We start from the raw sequence: 19,388 nt of genomic DNA on the forward strand, positions 1-19,388 counted from the left end.
TTTAAGTTTGATTTGGCTCGATCCAATTTTCAGACCTTGTGCGATCGAAGGTGTCCATGAGAAATCTGTCTAGACGAAGAGAGAGATATGTTCGAGTTTACTCGTACAGTCTATGGTTGGGGAGAAAGTTCAAAAATGCTGTTAAAAGGAAGTTAGATTTTTCAATGCGATTACGTGCATACGCACAAAATATATATAACGGCAATCAAAATATACGAGTGTTCAATTTTTTCGATTAGGATTGCCAGTTAGTCGAATTTATTCTTAAATTCAGGCTCGACTCTACCAAGTACTTGAGGTGTTTGAAATCCCCTCAAGTAGGAGAAGAATCTAAATCTCGATCTTGAGTCATCTACGAGTCAACCTCAAGTAACTCACAAATAACTTAGGTTTCGTTATGCTTGTATGTTCACCACACCAAAATTCACTCGGAAAAGGAACAACAAAACATTGTGAGCGCGTGTAATCTACTGCTGTGGTAGTCGTCACATATTTGCCGGAACTCGAAAAGGATGTCGGGGTCCTTACCGGTGCCATTTGTCACCACCGTCACTGCCTCCCTCCTATGCATCCATTTTCCTCTCTCGTTGTCTTTAAAGTTTCCAATTTGTCATGTCATTTTCATTTATTACCTAAAATTAAAATTCACTCGCTAATTTGTAACTTAATTACTGCAAAGTCGTGCGTACGAGATTCATATGCTCAACGGTCGCCTACCTTTTCACCGATGCTAAGCTTAGGAGGTTTATCGAGTTGTAATCGTCGTATTGAAATGGCATTTTGAAATAAAGTTCATAAAATTGGCACTGATTCAAAAGGATTTTTGAAATCTCGTAAAGAGAATTCATTAAATTGGACGGTTCAGATCAACTTGAGTTCAAAAACAGAAAAAAAAATGGACATGAGTTCTGAATTTTTTCTTAATTTACTTTTTTGACCTCCATTTCTCCATATACATAGACTCTCCATTGCTCGAGTCCGGATCACCGCTACCTGCCACTAACAGAATCTGAGCAGCAAAACACTACAGTACCAGCAAGCGGGACAGCGAGGGAGAGCGCTCTCGGCGATGGAGTCGCAGCCACAAGCTCCGAAGAAGCGAGGACGGAAGCCGAAGCCGAAGGAGGACAAGAAGGAGGAGCCCCACCACCACCAGCCGCAGCCGCCGCCGGCCAAGTCGTCGTCGTCGTCGTCGGCGGGTGCCAAGGAGAGGAAGTCGCATCAGCAGCACGCGGTCGACGAGAAGTACGCCCGTTGGAAGTCCCTCGTCCCCGTCCTCTACGACTGGCTCGCCAACCACAACCTCCTCTGGCCTTCCCTCTCTTGCCGGTACTTAGAGACCTCTTGTTCTGTTAGCTGTTTCGGTTAGTGCAGGTGGGGATCTAGAGTTTTTGCGAGGTTTTTCCTTGGGTAAGTGGCGTGGATGTGCGAATTTTTGGAGGTTTAAAGTTTTGCGAGCGCGGTATTCATAGGTCTGGGTAGGTGTTGGGTTGATTAGGGTTTAGGGTTTTAGTACCCGTGACCTTTCCTCTTATGCCGGTCTGAAACTGCCTTTTGGTTTCGTGGAAGTTGGTGTCTGTGGATTCGTAGGGTTTAAACGTGTTTTTTTTGTTTTTTTCAACCTGTGAGGTTTGGTTCGTCGGAGTTGTCTCTGAAATGCTGGATTTTGGAGGTCCGTTGTGGAGGGTTGAGGTGTGCAGGGTTTATGTGGGTGCTAGTTTGTGCCAGGCTTCTTATGGTTTTGAGAAAGGTGTTCGTGACCCTTTGATCGTTATGGAGAAGACTCTGGGTACTGATCAAAGGTTTTGTTCGTTTGTGTTGAATCAACACTGTCGATGTGTTGGCTTGGCGAGTTTCTTTTTGTGTGGATTGTTTCATTTATTGGTGGGTTTGGATTGGTGATTATTGACATCATGCAGGTGGGGCCCGCAACTCGAGCAAGCAACTTATAAGAATCGGCAGCGGCTCTACATTTCTGAGCAGGTAATGAATGATGATATAGTATAGAAGTCTAAATTTGCGTGACGCTGTTTATTACTACTTATCTAGCGGTTTCCTTAGTAATGAGGAGGACCTGTAACTAAAATTCACAGGTTAATAAACTGCTGAGGACTTTTACGTGGTTGTGTTATAATAATGGATCATCTCTTTCTGCCTGCACATGCTGTATTAAAGTTTGTTAAAACAAAATAACTTGTGGTCCAGCAGCTGATGAGTTCTACCTTATGGGTGATATGAAATTAAGTTTATATGGAAAGCCAGAGAACGATAGTAATTGATGTGAAACCCTCATATTATTTTTAAAGTTTAACACGGAGTACCTCGCATCTGAATGCATGAGCAGGTCGAGTCCGAAAGCACAAGTATTTTTCTCGAGTTGAAGTTGAGCTGATTAGTTTTTGAGATAAAAGCACTGGAAGTCCTAAAATTTCTCATAAAAGTGCAAATGAGTCCTAAAATTTTCAAAAATTGCAACCAAGTCCTAAAACTTTCAAAAAATGCAATCGAGTCCTAAAATTTTCAAAAAATGCAATCAAAGAAAGGACTTAATTTCACCAATTTGACAATATTTAGGACCTAATTACACTTTTTAAAAGTACTTTATGGTAAATTTTAGGACTTAATTGCAGTTTTTGAAAGTTTTAGGACTCAATTGCACTTTTTGGTAAGTTTTAGAACTTAATTTCACTTTTTGAAAGTTTTAAAACTTAATTGCACAAGTTTTAGGACTTCCAATGCACTTATCTCTTAGTTTTTTTGCTGAAAATATTGATCTGCCCGCAATTGAAACAATGTTCTATTTATGAGTTGGATATTTGAATATGGCATTGTAATTTTAGTACTATTTCGAATTCAGTGCTGATGTATATCACTAATATTTACTTAAAAGTTAAAAGAGGAGATTCATGTGTTTTTGATTTGAAGTGGTTGTGAAGTTCGAACAACCTTAAACCTTTTATCTACATCTTGTTGCTCCTTTGGTAGCAAATTATATGAAACTTGAGTTGTTCTTTATTGTGCTTTCTTTATTGCTTCATTCATCTTTTTCTTTGTGTTCTCAGACTGATGGTAGTGTTCCAAATACTTTGGTCATAGCAAACTGTGAAGTTGTGAAACCTAGAGTTGCGGCTGCAGAGCACGTGTCCCAGGTCATTCGCAGACATGTGGTTTTATCTAGTTATATGTATCTTATCCTTGTTAATTTTAACAATGTGGTGTTTAATCTCTCATACTTGATTTTCAGTTTAATGAGGAAGCACGATCTCCATTCATAAGGAAGTACAAGACAATTATACATCCTGGAGAGGTACCTCTCCTTTCTCACTGGGCGAGCTCGTAATCAAATAGAAACATTCACGATCAGATTATGCAAGATCTTTGCTTTTTAAAATTTGAGACCTTGATGATCTTTCTACCCTGTTTTTCATCCAAACTCTGATCTAGTTCTCTTCCTTTTATTATCTTTGAGCAAATATATGGAAATATTATGTGCCAACTCACCTTTACCCTTGCTTCTTAAAATGTTTGATCTATGTATTTATATATTCCGTCTAATTTTTACTTTATGATGTGCATGGTTTTTCTTTACATTGATCACGGATTATCAAACTCCAGGTTAACAGAATCAGGGAACTTCCTCAGAATCCCAATATTGTGGCAACTCACACTGACAGCCCAGATGTATGTTTATTATGAGGTTTTTCTTATGCTTTTACTGGGATTCATAGTATCTGCTAAATTTCATGGCTCTTTAATCTGCTAAGTGCTGCTGATGTTATTTGGAATTTCAGGTTCTCATTTGGGACGTGGAGTCGCAGCCTAACCGGCATGCTGTCTATGGAGCTACAGCTTCTCGTCCGAATCTGGTTTGTTCATGATGAGACCAATGCATCTGCCAGTATTGATGCCATTTTAGAATTTTTTTTTTTTCATTTGCTAATTTTTAGTAGCTCCTGGAAAATGTTCATCTGGTACGCTCGATGAAAAAAATGAAACAGTCATGCTACTTACTGTTGCAAGCTCGATTAATCTGTCCTTTTAAAGTGAATCACATATGAAACTTCAATTGGGTCTATTCATGGAGAACTGAGAGTATTTTCGCATTTGGAGAGAGAGATGCTGAATTCAAAGATGATGAAGATAGTAAGAACTTGTAGTAACACCTGTTTACTAGGTAACGTAATTGATCTTGTTTGTACAAACAAGCAACTTATCTCGTGCTTGGATTCCTTCCCTTTACACATCCACCTGAGCTCACTTGAATACCTAGTCTGCCAATTTTAGTAAAGTTTCTAGTATTCTTTACTTTGAACATTAAAAATACCATCTTCAACTTTGCTCCCCATATCAGTTATCCTCGTATTCCAAAACCTACAATCACCATTCCCACTTTTCCATTGGATTTAAAATTGCATCTCCTAGTTTTCCAAATTACCCGTCCTCAACATAAAGATCTCATTTTGTGGGTGTAGATTTGGGGCGTGCATGACGACAAATAGGTCTTCTTCGGTTGGGGAGACGCAAAATTTAAAGTTTTGATATGATGAGCTCTGTGTTTGTCGAATTGCACCAGTTGATTTGCCAGGCTTCAGCAAAGGTTATAGTTACATGCCAACCCTGATGTCGCATATCTTTCAATATCTGTATTTTCTGCTTTTTTTGGGCAGATTTTAACTGGACATCAAGAGAATGCTGAATTTGCCCTTGCAATGTGTCCAGCTGAACCCTTTGTTCTTTCTGGAGGTAGGATATTATTGGTTTGTTAATGTTAGTCAAGGATTGGAGTTGTCCGTATTTGTGGCCCATCAATAAGGGGAAAAAGAAGGTGATGTGCAGAGAAGGATGGCATTTCCCTTGTTATCCTTTATTTTCTTTCTTTTTCTTTGGTTTTTCCATTTAGTTGTCAGGAAGCTCCCTAATGTTATTTTTGTTGATAATTTTATGAACTACTGAATTTGAAACTTGGAAGACGTACTCAGGGAATTACTTTGGTTACTGTTTGTGTGAATGAGTGCCTTTTCTTGTACCCACAGTTACATTGATTCGGTTGATTACAAAGAATATAATAAAGGCCTTTTTCACAGGAAAAGATAAGACGGTGGTTTTGTGGAGTATCCAAGACCATATAACAGCATCTGCAACAGATCAAACAACAAATAAATCTCCAGGATCTGGAGGATCCATCATTAAGAAGACTGGGGAAGGTAATGAGGAAACTGGTAATGGCCCTTCTGTTGGACCACGAGGAATCTACTGTGGACATGAGGATACTGTTGAAGATGTGGCTTTTTGTCCATCCACGTAAGTGGCATAGTTAGAGGAAATATGCATCATTTTGTCATACCCTGATAGATATGTTTACTGTGAGATTTGAATTTGAAATTTTAGTTGCTATAGATGGACATAAGGTCTTCCTTGTCTGATGGTTATTTTTTCCTTCTAAAGTGCACAGGAATTTTGTAGCGTTGGTGATGATTCATGCCTTATATTGTGGGATGCACGAGTCGGCACTAATCCAGTTGCTAAGGTCTGTATTATGTCTCACCTCTTCCTTGCCCTCATATATATATAATTTCAGTAATAATGATATTGCATCTTTTGTGTCTTGTGCTAGAGTGATGCAGCATGTTTTAACTAATTTCCTGGTTCAGTCTATCTGTCCCCTTCACCTCTCTCTCTGTGCGCGCTCATGCACATGTGGAGATACATGAGTTATATTCTCTGTATCACCTCATTAGATTTGCAAATGAGCCAACCAGGTTGGAAGCGTTGACTAAGTCAGTGCAAAACATATATGATGATCGAGCTGCAATATGATTAGTTAGATAAAAGAATTTGGCTTTCTTCTTCTTCTTTTTTCACTTTGGCCCTGCATACAGGATGATGAATGAATGGATTCAGAAGCTGTTTGGGCATGTCATTTATTGTGTTTAATGCCATGTCATGTGCCATGTCATGTGCCATGGCACGTGACATATGTGCTAACTAATTCCCTCTCATTTGTTTATGTGATGCAGCACAGTTAACTTCACAGCATCAAAATAGATTTTGACCGAGAAAATTATTTTTCCTTATTTTCCAGTTGATCTGCATTTCCATTCTTGCTGACCTTTGTCTGGACTGAAGATTTCTTTGTGATATTCAATACTGTTGCTTCTAATGATATATGCTTTTCTTTGGCCTGATTTTGATGTCGGCTGCCTCATTTATTGTTGAATCAGGTTGAGAAGGCACATAATGGTGACCTCCATTGTGTGGATTGGAATCCTCATGACAATAACCTAATTTTAACTGGGTATGCTCCTGTGTCAAGTTTGTGATTATCATGTGGTTTACGTTTAGAACAAATTATGGATCAAGTTGACAGGTTTATGCTTTGTATTGATGTGATGATGACCTAATTCTTTTCTTTGAATTATACGGTACGTTTTCCTAGGTCGGCAGATAACTCTGTTAACATGTTTGATCGGCGAAATCTCACTTCTAATGGAGTTGGTTCACCAGTCTACAAGTTTGAGGGCCATAAGGCAGCTGTACTTTGTGTGCAGGTGGCCATGTATTTTCCTTCTCTTTTATTGCCATAGAGTTAGCTTTCCGAAATATATATTCTCTGTAAACGATTGCTTTGTAGTATTTATTGTGCTTGATTTTTCATGCATATTCCAGTGGTCTCCAGACAAGACTTCCGTCTTTGGGAGTTCGGCTGAAGACGGTCTCTTGAACATTTGGGATTATGAGAGGGTGAGGCAGTTTGTCTTTTTGTCTTGCCAGACTTGCTTTCGCAATATCTGCATGTTTTATGCCTCATGCAGAGTTCAATAATTTGACTTGACATAAAATTGAATTTAGTGATTCTTTACTTTCGTGTGGAGTATATGTGGGGATTTGGACTGAAATTTTGTCTTGCAGGTTGATAAAAAGGTCGAGAGGGCTCCAAATGCTCCTGCGGGATTGTTTTTCCAGCATGCTGGGCACAGGTGAAATGAGCCTTAAAATGACAATTATAGTGTAATCTAAGTCCAACCTAAGTGTTATTTCCTTGTCCGATTTTGGAGCTGACTTAACCTTAGAGTGCTCTAAGTGTCAGTTACTCTTAGGAGCTGTGCTTGGTGTGCTAGCATGCTTTTATTTTAGTTTTCCCCAATCAGAAAGTCTAGTCTAACCCGTTTGTCATTTCTTTCTTTGTTTTAATGTTTCTTTTGTTTTTTGTTTTTGTTTTCTTTCTTTGTTTTTTTTTTTTTTTTGGGGGGTTGGAGCTCCCTCACAATCCGGAGGTAGGGGAAAAAACTCAAGGAGTAAAAAGATGGATTAAGAGAAATATCTATATTGTGGCTAGTTTCTTGCTTCGATCTTTGGACAGACTCCTGCCTTCACTGATGATTTCTGATTGTTAGGGTGTTTCAAAGTTGCATCACTGTATCCGTCTGTGAGCTGTATGGTCTGATAACAATAAGGCACATTTGCTTTGAAGGGGATTATATTTAAAGTTGAGGGCTATGGTGATTTAGTGTTGGGGAGTGTTGTTAAGTCATCCGGCTTGAGGGAAACATAAATGAGTGGTTTGGTGTGAAACCTACTAGAAGATTTTATGGGGTGGCTGGTTTGATATGGATGTTAGAAGGAGATATTCTTTCCTACGACCAAACTATTGTCCTGCTTGTTTATCTGGTTTTTTCACCTATCTAAGGCCTCATTCGTAATTAACATATTTGCCTTTATGCTGTGTCACCCAGGGACAAAATTGTTGACTTCCACTGGAACGCGGCTGATCCATGGACAATGGTAAGCGTATCTGACGACTGTGATACCGCCGGAGGAGGTGGTACATTGCAGGTACACTTGTTGTTTGGTCATCATCTCACTGGGTGCGTGTTCTTTGTAAAGTATTATCGGATAGAGATGCTCAGTGCACATGTACATTTCTGCAGATATGGCGAATGAGCGATTTGATCTACAGGCCGGAAGAAGAGGTTTTGACTGAGCTCGAGAATTTCAAGGCCCATGTACTGGAATGCTCAAAGACTTGAGTGTGCCTCGAGAACAGGCCTCTGGGTCACGAATACTAATCAGACAAGCGGGTTTTCGCTGGCTGTTGCGGCTGTAAAATCTGTAGGGACTTAGTCATGTTTTGAACTGATCTGCGAGTGCGGGCACTCCCTTTTATGCAGATGATGAACTGAAGCTGGTTTCAAAGATTGGCATATTTAGCCAGTGGGGGTGTTGGATATTGCATAGACGGAACCTTCGCAGTTCCGCCTTCTCTGACTGAGAAACGGAGGAAACATTTTCGGTGGGTTACAAAATAGATGACATTCCGTTTACTTTGCGTCGTATGCTGTAGCCTTCGCATAGCTTCACGTGCAGCTTTAAGCGGCTCTAAGTTGGATGTAGACGAGGAATTAGAAGGTAGCGGTTTTCGTAAGCTCAGCAATTCGGGCATGAGTTAGTTCTCTGCATGGATGACACATTCTTGCTTGGTCATAGCGGCTCATCGCCGGGAAAAAGTCTGTTCAAATTGGGAGGGTTTGGTGAATTCATTGGGAACAATTCCTCGTTTGTTTCGCTCGCGAGCTAATCGGGAAAATGATTTTTGAAATTTCATCTCTGGTATTGTTTGTAAAAATCAATGAATGGAAAACTATTTGGCAATTATGAAAATGTGTAGACATAAATTATTGTTGATGATGTAAATTTTTTTCATTGGTTAATTATTGTAACTGATATCGCAGATCATTTTTTAGAAAAATATTCTTTAAATCATTCATCTTTAGTTTAACAAACGGATTCGTTCCGTTCATTATTTAATGTAAGGCTGTCAAAATGGGTAACAAAGGTAAAGATAATCGCCAAATAATTAAATGAATCAATTTGAATTACACCATAAAATAAATTTGACTCGATTCGACTCATTTATTTGATGGGTTTAGTTGAGAGACCAGCGGGAGTGATTCCTATATTTATTTTTGGTCAGAGTAGCCGGATGGAGAGGAGTGATTGGGAGAAGCATATTCTGACTGCATGTGCTGCATGCATGTCACGTGCAGTTTGCATGCGCAATTCGTACCTTCCAAATCCCAACGCCCAGTTTTTCCACCAGCCTTTTTCTCTCTCTCTCTCTCTCTCCCTCCTCTGCCTTCTGCCCTTCCAGACGAAAGACCCAGCCGGAGGAGGACAACACTGTCCGCTGCCAGTCCTTTCTGCGTCCTCTTTCGGCTCCGGGGACCCACCAAATCCCCCTCCCCTAAAAACCATAATCACGGCCTATCCTCCCCTCACCCGGTTAGGCACCGTGCAGGGTCCAAGTAGAATCATACACAGTAAATACACCGGCACCGTCGAATTTAGGAACGGAGCTCGCCGGGTTCGATGATCGGAAAACGTCGCCGCTTCATTCCTCGCCGTCGGCCCGCTATTCTCCCAAATGCCAATTGGCCAGGCGCGGCATGTATGGCTCCCCCATTGACCTCCCCATGGCGGATCCAAATGAAATGAGGACGGCCCTCACTGTCGGAATCGTGGCGACCCGGGCTATTGTTTAAGACGAGAGGTCTTTGGATATAATATTAACCCTTTTTCATGATCTCGTCCAGCGTCCGCACAATATCTTTCGCTTTTCGAAATCCCGAAAGGAAGGATTCGAAAAAATTTTTACCGAAAAAGGGGCAAAATCCGGAGGGCGGTTCCTGATAGCCACGGCCGAATCGTACAAGGAAACAAAGACGGTCCACTTTTCTGGCGAAACAGTGTAATTAATTGGGGTACTTTTTTTCATAGACGGGGCGTGGTAATCGTGTAGGCAAAGTGAGTGTGGTAATGTCGCGGTCGGTACTAGCAAAAAGCAGCAAAAAAAACAAAAACCGATTCGCTAATCGCTCCTGCATTTCCCTGACCAATTTCACCAACGTCTCTCTTGCTTGACAGGAAATTTTGTTTTTTTTGTTATTATTTAAAAAAAAAAGTGAATTAATCTCGATCCGGCAGCTTTCGCGATTTTCCTTACGGTAAAATTGTCTCCTATCGTGTCTTGTCTTGTGGAGACGCACTAATTCGGAACTGGGCGTTCGAATAGGAAATTGGAACTCGAACTCGTCCGATTACACTCGGTTGCATTCAAAATACACGGTTGCATGAAAGTTTTTCTTTTAACTATTCCGGAGAAGACTTTTCATATCATTTGTGACGGAACATGTTGGTAGATAGATATGTGGTTCAGCTTTTGGGGAAATTTTTTGTGAAAATACAAAGGCGTTTAGGCTAAAAGGATTTTTTTCGCGATGCAAGTAATATTTGGTAAAGTATATTTACAAAATACATCGGGAAAGAACTCTAACTTAAATGCCACTTGGTGTAAAACAAAAAAAAACTACATTTTACAAAGGACTCTTACTATTTTTTGTAAAGCCGTCAAAATATTTACAGGCGGAGTAAGCCGTAGCGAGCCAAATAGGTCGCTAGCCGGCCTTGCCTGAAGTCACACGACTCTCGGGCATGGCCGGCCGACCCTAGAATGGTTTCCGACTGCCAAACCTAGCCTCGTCGATGGCTTGGGCCCTTGCCGATGAGGTCGCGTAAGGCGGGGGGCATTTACGAAATCATGAAAGTCAAGCAAGGGCAAAGTTGGAAGAAAAATTTTATATTTGCATTCTAGAAATGTAGTATTTCAAAGTGCATCCGAGACATGCCTTTGGAAATTCAATTGTATTTCCCTAAAGCTCTTTAAAAAATTTGTCGAGCGCCATTTGTATTTTGCCCAAAAAGCTTTGGAAAAATTGAACCAAACACACTCATATTCGACATGAAAATCTTAATGTAAAGATACGCGAAAGGATGGTATATTTCTACTTTTAGGAAAGAGAAAACTTTTTTCCAATCTAACCTAGTAAAGGAAAAATAACATAAATGATCCATAAACTTTAGTTTAATGTGCAATATCGTCCACTGATTTTCATTTTGTTTAATATGGTCATTGAACTATCTAGTACACATTATAATAATGTTCAATGTCATCCCTGAAATTAAACTAATTGAAGGGTAACATTAGACATTTTCGTATAGCCTAAAGACTAGATTGAATATTTACCAAAAGTTTCATAATCTCATTGAATGAATTAGAAGTTCGGGGATGATATGACATATTAGGCTAAAGTTTAAAAACCCTATTGAACAAATCGAAAGTTCGTGAACGGTAATGCACGTTGAGCCAAAGTTTACGGACCATTTACGTAATTATCTTGGCCCCGGAAACGAACAAAAGGAAAATAGAAACGAATATTTCGTTAATCGTTCATAAATTTTACTAGATATCGATACATGTATAGAATCAGTATTCGTGAATTAAAGTTGGAAGGTCATTTTTTTTTTTTACCCGTTACCGCGTTTGCTTAATGGCTAAGTAGCAATCTTTATTTATCATCTCTATCCGACATTAAAACGTGAAAAATACACAAAAAATAAGGAAGGACGCAATAAATAAGGAAACCACATACGCGTCAAATCCATCTGGCAGTGCGAGTGAAAATGAGCACGAAGAGCAGCGCCACCTCACCTCCCCGTCTCTCCGCCCGACACGTGGCAGGCCATGCTGTCACTTCATTTGCTCTTTTCATCTATTTTGCCCGAAATTTCTTAATTTTCCCACATTAGCCTATATTACCTTTTATTTTTCACTATACAAATTAGAATTGACGGTTGACATATATTTTTAAAAAGTAACCCCCCCCAAATTTTTTTTATCTTCCTTAAAATGCTGTAGTTTCTAATGCGGGGACGGTAATTCATGGCATCGTGTTGTGTCGCGTGGTGTGGTTATAATCGTATCCGAGTTTTTCGATCTAATCCATGCTTTAATTTCCAACGCACAACAAAAATCAGACTTCATCTTTTTTTCCATTTTAATATTTTTTTCCCCTTAAGAGTTTTTGTTAGAGAAATAGCTCTGCTGTTTTATGTTCCAGTGGGCCCCACTCGCGGGGGTCTGAGGTGGCATCGTTTTGGCGGGTCCATCAGATCAGATCAGAAGCCTCTCTTCTTCTTCCTGGCAACCTCAACAAATCGTGCAAAAGTTCTCTTCCTCCCCTCTCCCCCCCCCTCTATTTATGAGCTCCCTCTTTTTGCCAAAACACGCGCACACCCAAACACACACACACACACACTCTCTCTCTCTCTGTCATTCTCGTATGGAGGAGGTGCGCAAGAGGCAAGCAGACGAAGCGGCGGACGGCGGCGAGGAAGGCTCCCCCGTGAAGAAGCCAAAGACGACCGAAACGCGAGCGGGGCCCGACAGCGCCGACGACGACGACGACGACGACGACTGCATATCGGCGTGGCTGACGCTCGACGACGACGCGGTCTCCGAGCTCCTGGACCTCCTCGAACCCGCCGGGTCGTCGCCCTCCTCCTCCTCCTCGTCGGCCGCGGCGGCGGGGGGCGCCGCCTTCAACTTCAAGGTGAAGTTCATCGACGACCCCTACGCGTCGCAGCTGGTATTCCAGGCGTCGTCGTCGTTCGTGACCATCAACGGCAACGAGGAGAGCTGCGGGTCCTCCTTCTCGGAGTCGGAGACCACGGTGATGGCCAGCATCGACACGCGCGGCATCGGCGCGCTCCGGGGCGCGGGGGACGAAGCCGGTCGCGGCCGGCGGGTGGCCGAGTGGGGAGGCGCGTGGGGCGCGGGGTCCGGGGAGGCGCGTGGGTGCGGGATGGAAGGGTGCGACTGCGGGTTTGGTGCGGATGATGATGTCGTTGCAGGGTTTCTGGGTGAGCAGGGTGGGGAGGAGGAGGAGGAGGAGATGCTTTTGACTGGACTGAAGTGAAATGCAGAATGCAGGTGATGATGGGACACTAGGGTTAGGCTCTTTGGGGTTTTTTGGGGTGGGGCTGCTTCTGCTTCTGCTTCTGCTTCTTCTTTAGGGTTCTCTAGGGTTCTAATACTGTGAATAGAAGGAAGATGGTATAGAAAAAAATAGAGAATACAGGGGAAAGTGGGAGGTAAGGAGTAGACTTTTTTTTTTTTTTTTGGGTTCCTTCTTGGGAAATGGTGGGATTTGCAGGTAGAGAGAGAAAGTGATGGAGAGAGAGAGAGACTTTTCTTTCCTTTCCTTTACTTTCCTTTTTGTTTTATGGGGGGAAAAAGGTGGACAGAAATGGGAAAATGTAAAAATGAAGCCTTGTTTCTTCTTATGTAAAAAGTTAAAAATTTGCAGCTTTTTGGTGTTTGTTTTGGGCATTTGCAATGCTGGTTTTTTTTTTTTGTCTCTTGCTTTCTTCTGGGTTGGCTGGGCTTTTTTATACAAAGAGCCTTTTACTCCTTAAAAGAGTTGAAGTTCAAAAAGCTAAATTAAAAAAAGAAAAAAAGAATTGGGCCTCTTTGGACATTATGAACTGGCTTAAAGTGGTTTAGCCATGAATTTATGATTAAAGCGGATTTCCTATTACCCATTTTCCAAGCGCGTCGAGCTATCCTTTCGGCTTTATCATCCCAAAAGCCCGAGAAAACACGATGTAGCGCATTGCCCGCGCATCGGAGCTTTGCGGCGGGCGGTGCCTACCACGATAGTAAATAAACTTTGTCATTATAAGAAGAAAGGAATTATGTTGGTGAATAAAAAGGTGGGTGTGAATTACCAACCCTTTTTATTTTTTATTTTTTTGAGCAAAAAGAAAAATTATCAACCCTTTTTTTCCCCGTTTATTGAGGAGCATAAGTAATGTTGGGGGGGAAAAGGTTTATACTTTAGGTTAGAGGGGGTGGTCCTGTCCCTTTCTCTCTTTTGATGTTTGATGGCAGATGTGAATAATTTACACCCTTTTGTTTTTTTTTCATTGGTTGGGGGCCCCACCCGATGTGATTTCGATTGTACGGCGAACTCACGGGGATCCGGTTGGCCCCACCCCCACCCCCGTGGCCGCCACGTGTCGTCGCAGGAATTCACTGCGCTTTTCGAAAATTTGAACAGCAATACCTTCATTTCCTGTAAAATTATAGATTATAGAGATGGCAATCGCAGGCCTCTCGGTCAAAGTCGACGTCGTTTCCTATGCGAATAATTTGTGGAAGTACATAGCGCATGGAAATTTCATCAGCTTTTTCGAATTTCCCCCTTTTTTTTTTCAGTTTTTATAATATTAAAATTATAAAGTCACATCAATAGGCGTCACACGAAATTCGACGGAGCGTTCATTACCTTATTGGGCCACCTCAAGCCCAGGTCCTCGCAATTTCAGATTGGGCCCAGTCTCAAAGCCCACAAAATTTGCTTTAAAGCCCTAACTTTTGGCGCGAAACATCTCTCTCTCTCTCTCCGCCACTCGCGTGCGCGCTCGCCATGAACGGGAGCTCGCTCCAAGAAATCACTGATCTCTTCGCATCGCTCGCGTCTCACCTCGAAACCCTTGACCGGACCTGTGCAATCGGCAATGGGGGAGAAGGGGAGGACGCGGGGAGATCGTTGGACGCTGCGATTTCGAAGCTGAATCGGTCGCTGAACCTCCACGACGGCGACGGCGACGGCGATGAGGATCCCGCGGTTCGGTTTCTGGACACCGCCTTGTCTCTCATGTGCTTCAAAGCTCCTCAGGTCAGGAAACGATGCGAAGGTCTCGTGGCTGGTGTTTTTAGTTGGGTGTTCGTGCATTTTTATGTTTCTAGTTCTGAGTGTTGAGGCGGTAATGTTCTAGGTGTTTGGTTCGGTAGTGGATTACACGGTGAAGACGATTGCTGCGGTTTTGTCCTCTTCAATTGGCTGCGAGGTGGTTCGCTTCCGAAAAGAGGAAGCTCTGCAGATAGGGAGCTCGATTTCGCACAATGATTGTGTCCAAGTGGTGGCAGCGTGCAGTGACATCCTCCCGAAATTGCAGAGAGACGGTCTGTTAATTTTCTTTACCTGTTCCGCTTGGTCTTGTAATTAGTAACCTCGATGAACGCTGAGCTAAAAGAAGAAGGGAAAATGGAAAAAACAGATTTGACTATTCTTGTCACTTGCTTGCGCCTGTAGTGATTGGTATTTGTAGGTTTCCACAGTGCTTTTCTTCACGATAGAGCATCAGATTCCGATTCCTGATAGTAGTTTGATATTTGGGTTTTTGTTTGAATAGATCACGAACCTCGCTGGGTTTGATAGCATTTCCCATGAACTTGCCCTTTCCATGAGAAGAAAATATTTGTACGAAGAGATTTGTTAGGGATGCAAGAATTGACACCTTTATTCTAGTTTCATTCTGCAAATCTACAATTGGTCAGTTTGTCTTTAATGTATGAGCTAAGATCTGAAGTTTGACTGAAACATTGCAGGAACACTTTCTCACTTACTACTGCATGCTGTCCTGCGCGTAGCAGTTTCAGCATCTCACAGTCGGTTTTTGTTCCCTCTGGCTCGCATTGTTGATGTAAAATCAGTCAGTGGGAGAATAATTGCAGCATCAAAGCTCCTTGACTATCTACCCAAAGGATTTTGTCTTAAGGATGACGAAACACCATCAAGGTACTTTGCGAACAAAGCTGCTATGGACATTGATTTGTGCATATGTCGATACCATCCTATCGTTCTTGACTTGGCTATCTGCGCAAGAACTCATTAATTGATTTCGGGAAACGCAATGCACCAAGCATGCTTTCTTTAATATAAGAACTTTTTAACTTTTGTTCAATTCTGTCCTTGGGTATATATGAGGCAAAGGAGTTTTATCTGTATTTTATCTGTATTTCGGCAACCTATTGAGGACCATAACTCTCTTAACTTTAGTTATGGTGACCTAATAACTCAATCCTTGCCTTTTTTTTTTTTTTCCTTCCAGGCTGTTATTCTGGTACCTCGATCCAGCGATTCTGAGCAATGACATTTCTAAGATTTTGCAAGAAGTTATGGAAAGACCTTTCCTTTGTTTGCATAAGGAATTGCATGAGAGGATGTCCTGGCGGAATATTGTTGCTTGCTTGGTACTTTCTCCTATAATGTTTTTCGAGGCAAAAGCTTTATTACATAGATGGTTTCTGGAGACGTGAGTTTGCGGTCCTTGCATCTTATGAAATTCATTTTGGAAGTTTTAGCTCTATCTGATAGCAAAAATGTGGTTGCATTCAACTCATGCACACTATTATCAGGTTCTTATTTGATTTTTCTCATGGCCTACTTGGCAATGTGCCTCAAGATTTCGGCCTACTTAACTGATTTTTTGTGAAGCTTTGCTTCTGAAAGTATCTGTGTTGACTGTGTTGCTCTACCTAATTTCAACATTCTTCTATGAGATAGGCACCTTCACCAATTTAATTCAATTCTAGCTTTCCTGTTGGATGAGTTTTAAAATGAGTTTTAAAACTTACTCAAGCAGAGCTGGTCCAAAATGTTTAGGGAAGTTCTGTGACAGCCTCCAAAAATGGAAGATTGCATCTGGCTACGAGTGGGCAAATACTAACCCTGTAGGACTTTCTTAGAACCTAGCATTGTTGTTTCTAATTGATTTCAACTCAACTCCCTAGCTTTGCTGGTGTAAACAATCTTTTTGTTAAGTTTATGAAGTTGAGGTGGATTTTTCTGTTGAAGAAACACCATTTGTTTATTGTATATCTGTTATGCCATTGTCACCTTGAATAAACATATTCTTGTTTGCTTTCAGTCATAAATATTTTATCCCATCTGTCATTGATTGAGGATATATAGTGGAAGATTCTGATGTTTCTCAAACATCTCTCATTCATCAAATGAAAAGGTTCAAAACCGCATTCATGTTTACTATAGTACATGCTTTACTGATGCCCTTTTTGTCTATAATCTTCTTGATGCCTTCTCTCATTTTTATGCCTAACAGGGGTTTGGCTTTTGTGCTGGAGTTTTCAACTATATTAGTCAAGGTGATTCTGGATGTAATTTCTAGGCCAATGTGGTGGGGGATATCGATGGAAACGGGAATGAAGCTGCCCTTTTCTGATGCCTATTTCCCCTTTCACCACCAATTATTGAGGTCTTTCATGGGACCTATATCATGTGCGACACTTTTAAATTTGGTTGATTTTACTAGCAACAAGAGTTCCACTGCGAACTCAGATGTGACAAAGGCGGCAAGGATAGATTCACAAGTCTATGTGGTGAGTATCTACTCAAACTTATTTATTTGTCAATTCAGATACGATGATGCCTGAGAAGTAATGTTTGTCATTGCCTTGTAGGGCACATGCAATCAACTTCCCAGTTTGGTTCTATTTTGCTTCCCTCACTCTTCTATGCGATGAAAGTTTACACATGCATTGCACATTTGGGCAAACCCATACAACTGACCAGATGCAGAACACGAAACCCTTGTCCGGTCGAACTGCTGCCGCAAGGTACATTGCGTGGATTTTGTGCCCGATCAATATAGCTCGTCAGGAATTGCTAGTCGATCATTTGATTAAGCTATCAGAGTCTTGGGCTGTGAATCAATTTTCCTCAGGTGTACGGGATGTAGAAACAGCTGTCTTGAGGAAGAAGCTCAAGAAACCCAGGCTTTCTGAGGATAATGCCAATAATAACTTGAAGGAGGAGGAGCATAATTGCCGTAGCATAGAGAACTTGGTTGAAGATTTCCAGAACCTGTATCGATGGTATTGCACACAGTTTATGAACTTTCGTGCGTCATGCGAAGGACAATCAATTGATGGGTGCCTGCAGCAGAGTATGATGTTCAGGGAAATTCCATTAGGTATCTTGATAGGACAGTCAAGCTTTATGGAGGAAGATGTGTGCGAGCTGTTGCTGCATTATGCCTCAACCGGCAGAATACTTCAGCCAGGGAAAACCAAGAAAGTGGAACTGAAGGACATAAGAAGCTATTCTGAAGGACCAGTATCAGCTGTATGGAATGATGATTGTGTCAAGGAAGAGGCAATCAGAGGTGCTCGTCTGATCTTCGAGTTAACTGATATTGTTGAGAACATGTCCTCATCGATGTGTGAAACTGAAGAGAGTGAATTGGGCTTTATCTGCCGACTGAAAGAACGGACTGTTGGGTACTTGGTCAAGTGCATCAAGTCACTGATTCAGCTGGAAACATTTGAGGGTAAATCTTCAATGCTATTGGATCTACATCGTAGGTTGCTGCAGTGGAAGCATAACGGGCGGAAACAATTCAAGGTTCCCGAAGATCTAGATCACATCACACTCGAATTGAATCATCAATTATCCACAACATGACTGAATTTGTCAAGGTAGCTGTAAAGTTAAAAGGTAAAGATGTAGAATCCAATGCAATGTTCTTTTTTCTTTTTTTTGGGTTACTGATCCAAGCAAATGGGATTAATTATCAATCTTATTCCCGTGCTCTGTCCATGTGGATTTACAGCTACAGATTATTCTCTACTGAGCTTTGCACAATTCAAATCCACCCCCCATTTTATTGCCAAATCAATATGTGCAAATGCGGTCATGAAATTTGTCAAACAAAACACATTGAGGACTTGCATGAGAAACACCTCGGCAAAGAATTATGACGTTACATAAACTTATGTATCGTCAGAAAAGCAAGGACATGGAGAAAAATCTTGTTTAAGGATGTGGATCGTGTTACAGTGCGTTGCAACTTCCCCATCGTAAAGTTGGGATTAGAACTATATTAGGCAGATAAAAGGGTGTTTAGAACTTCATCTTAGTCTTTCATAGAACAAAGGGAATCTTGGATTGTTGTCAATATAGCGGCCATTAAGCTCCAATGGCCTTTGGCTAATTTTTCATATTTTGTCAAAGTGGTTGGGACGGTAGTTTGTTCTTCATTTTGTGGGCTGATCTCTCTGTTCAAGATTTGCAGGATAAGCAGATAAGTTCTTGAGAGAGATCTCGTATTTTGGGGCACCTGACAATAATTATTTTATTTAGCAATTTAAAAACTACCTTAGCCGCCACAAACTTGGGGCCAATTTAAAAACAAAAAAACATGGTCAAACTTTTCTTTATAAGCCTCTCTGTTCCCCCTTCTCTCTTTACCTTCCCAAAATCCATTCCCATACCTTGAATATGGACACAGAGAGAGGGAGAGAGATTGCAACGTTGGACGGCCAATATTCAAGATTCGTCCATTGAGAAACAGAACAAGCCTCACTTTAGGAATGATCGCAACAATTAATGTCCGTCTTATCTTCTTCACCAGAAACCATCGTCCTCTCTTCGGCTACGATGGTTTCTAGTGAAGAAAATGAGAAGATATTAGTTCTTCGGACCATTCTCGTATCGCGAGGCTCGTATTTTTTCCCGATGGTACAAATCTTGGAAATTTGGTCACACCATAAGTGGTGGTGTCTGGCGATGCCCGAAGTCGAAGGAGGTGATGCACCTGATGAAGCGGAGGAGAAGAGAAAGGGAGATAGCCAACGGTTGAAGTTATTTGTTTATTATTTTTTTTTTTCTGTTGCCTGCTTTCTGAGT

At 41.4% G+C, this 19,388-nt stretch overlaps 3 protein-coding genes across 3 annotated transcripts; all 3 read left to right on the forward strand.

Moving 5' to 3' along the window:
• The first annotated feature begins 969 nt into the window (after positions 1 to 969).
• LOC115749174 (WD-40 repeat-containing protein MSI4) lies at positions 970 to 8,422 on the forward strand. The gene is made up of 15 exons (XM_030685879.2): positions 970 to 1,329; positions 1,920 to 1,983; positions 3,063 to 3,149; positions 3,245 to 3,307; positions 3,616 to 3,681; positions 3,792 to 3,866; positions 4,668 to 4,743; positions 5,085 to 5,301; positions 5,446 to 5,527; positions 6,222 to 6,295; positions 6,437 to 6,548; positions 6,667 to 6,741; positions 6,910 to 6,977; positions 7,734 to 7,833; positions 7,929 to 8,422. The coding sequence occupies exons 1-15, from the start codon at positions 1,070 to 1,072 to the stop codon at positions 8,025 to 8,027; spliced, it is 1,518 nt and encodes a 505-aa protein (XP_030541739.1). The 5' UTR covers positions 970 to 1,069; the 3' UTR covers positions 8,028 to 8,422.
• A 3,734-nt stretch (positions 8,423 to 12,156) lies between these two features.
• LOC115749146 lies at positions 12,157 to 13,147 on the forward strand. Its single transcript, XM_030685851.2, has one exon. The coding sequence runs from the start codon at positions 12,177 to 12,179 to the stop codon at positions 12,810 to 12,812; it is 636 nt and encodes a 211-aa protein (XP_030541711.1). The 5' UTR covers positions 12,157 to 12,176; the 3' UTR covers positions 12,813 to 13,147.
• Positions 13,148 to 14,290: 1,143 nt separating this feature from the next.
• Positions 14,291 to 18,727, forward strand: LOC115749212. The gene is made up of 8 exons (XM_048278042.1): positions 14,291 to 14,576; positions 14,677 to 14,863; positions 15,290 to 15,479; positions 15,793 to 15,996; positions 16,804 to 17,084; positions 17,119 to 17,128; positions 17,162 to 18,197; positions 18,313 to 18,727. Exons 1-7 carry the CDS (start codon positions 14,325 to 14,327, stop codon positions 18,162 to 18,164), a joined length of 2,127 nt encoding a protein of 708 aa, XP_048133999.1. The 5' UTR covers positions 14,291 to 14,324; the 3' UTR covers positions 18,165 to 18,197; positions 18,313 to 18,727.
• The last annotated feature ends 661 nt before the right edge of the window (positions 18,728 to 19,388 follow it).

This window comes from Rhodamnia argentea, chromosome 4 (genome assembly GCF_020921035.1).
Source record: "Rhodamnia argentea isolate NSW1041297 chromosome 4, ASM2092103v1, whole genome shotgun sequence".
In the NCBI taxonomy this organism is placed as follows: Eukaryota; Viridiplantae; Streptophyta; class Magnoliopsida; order Myrtales; family Myrtaceae; genus Rhodamnia; species Rhodamnia argentea.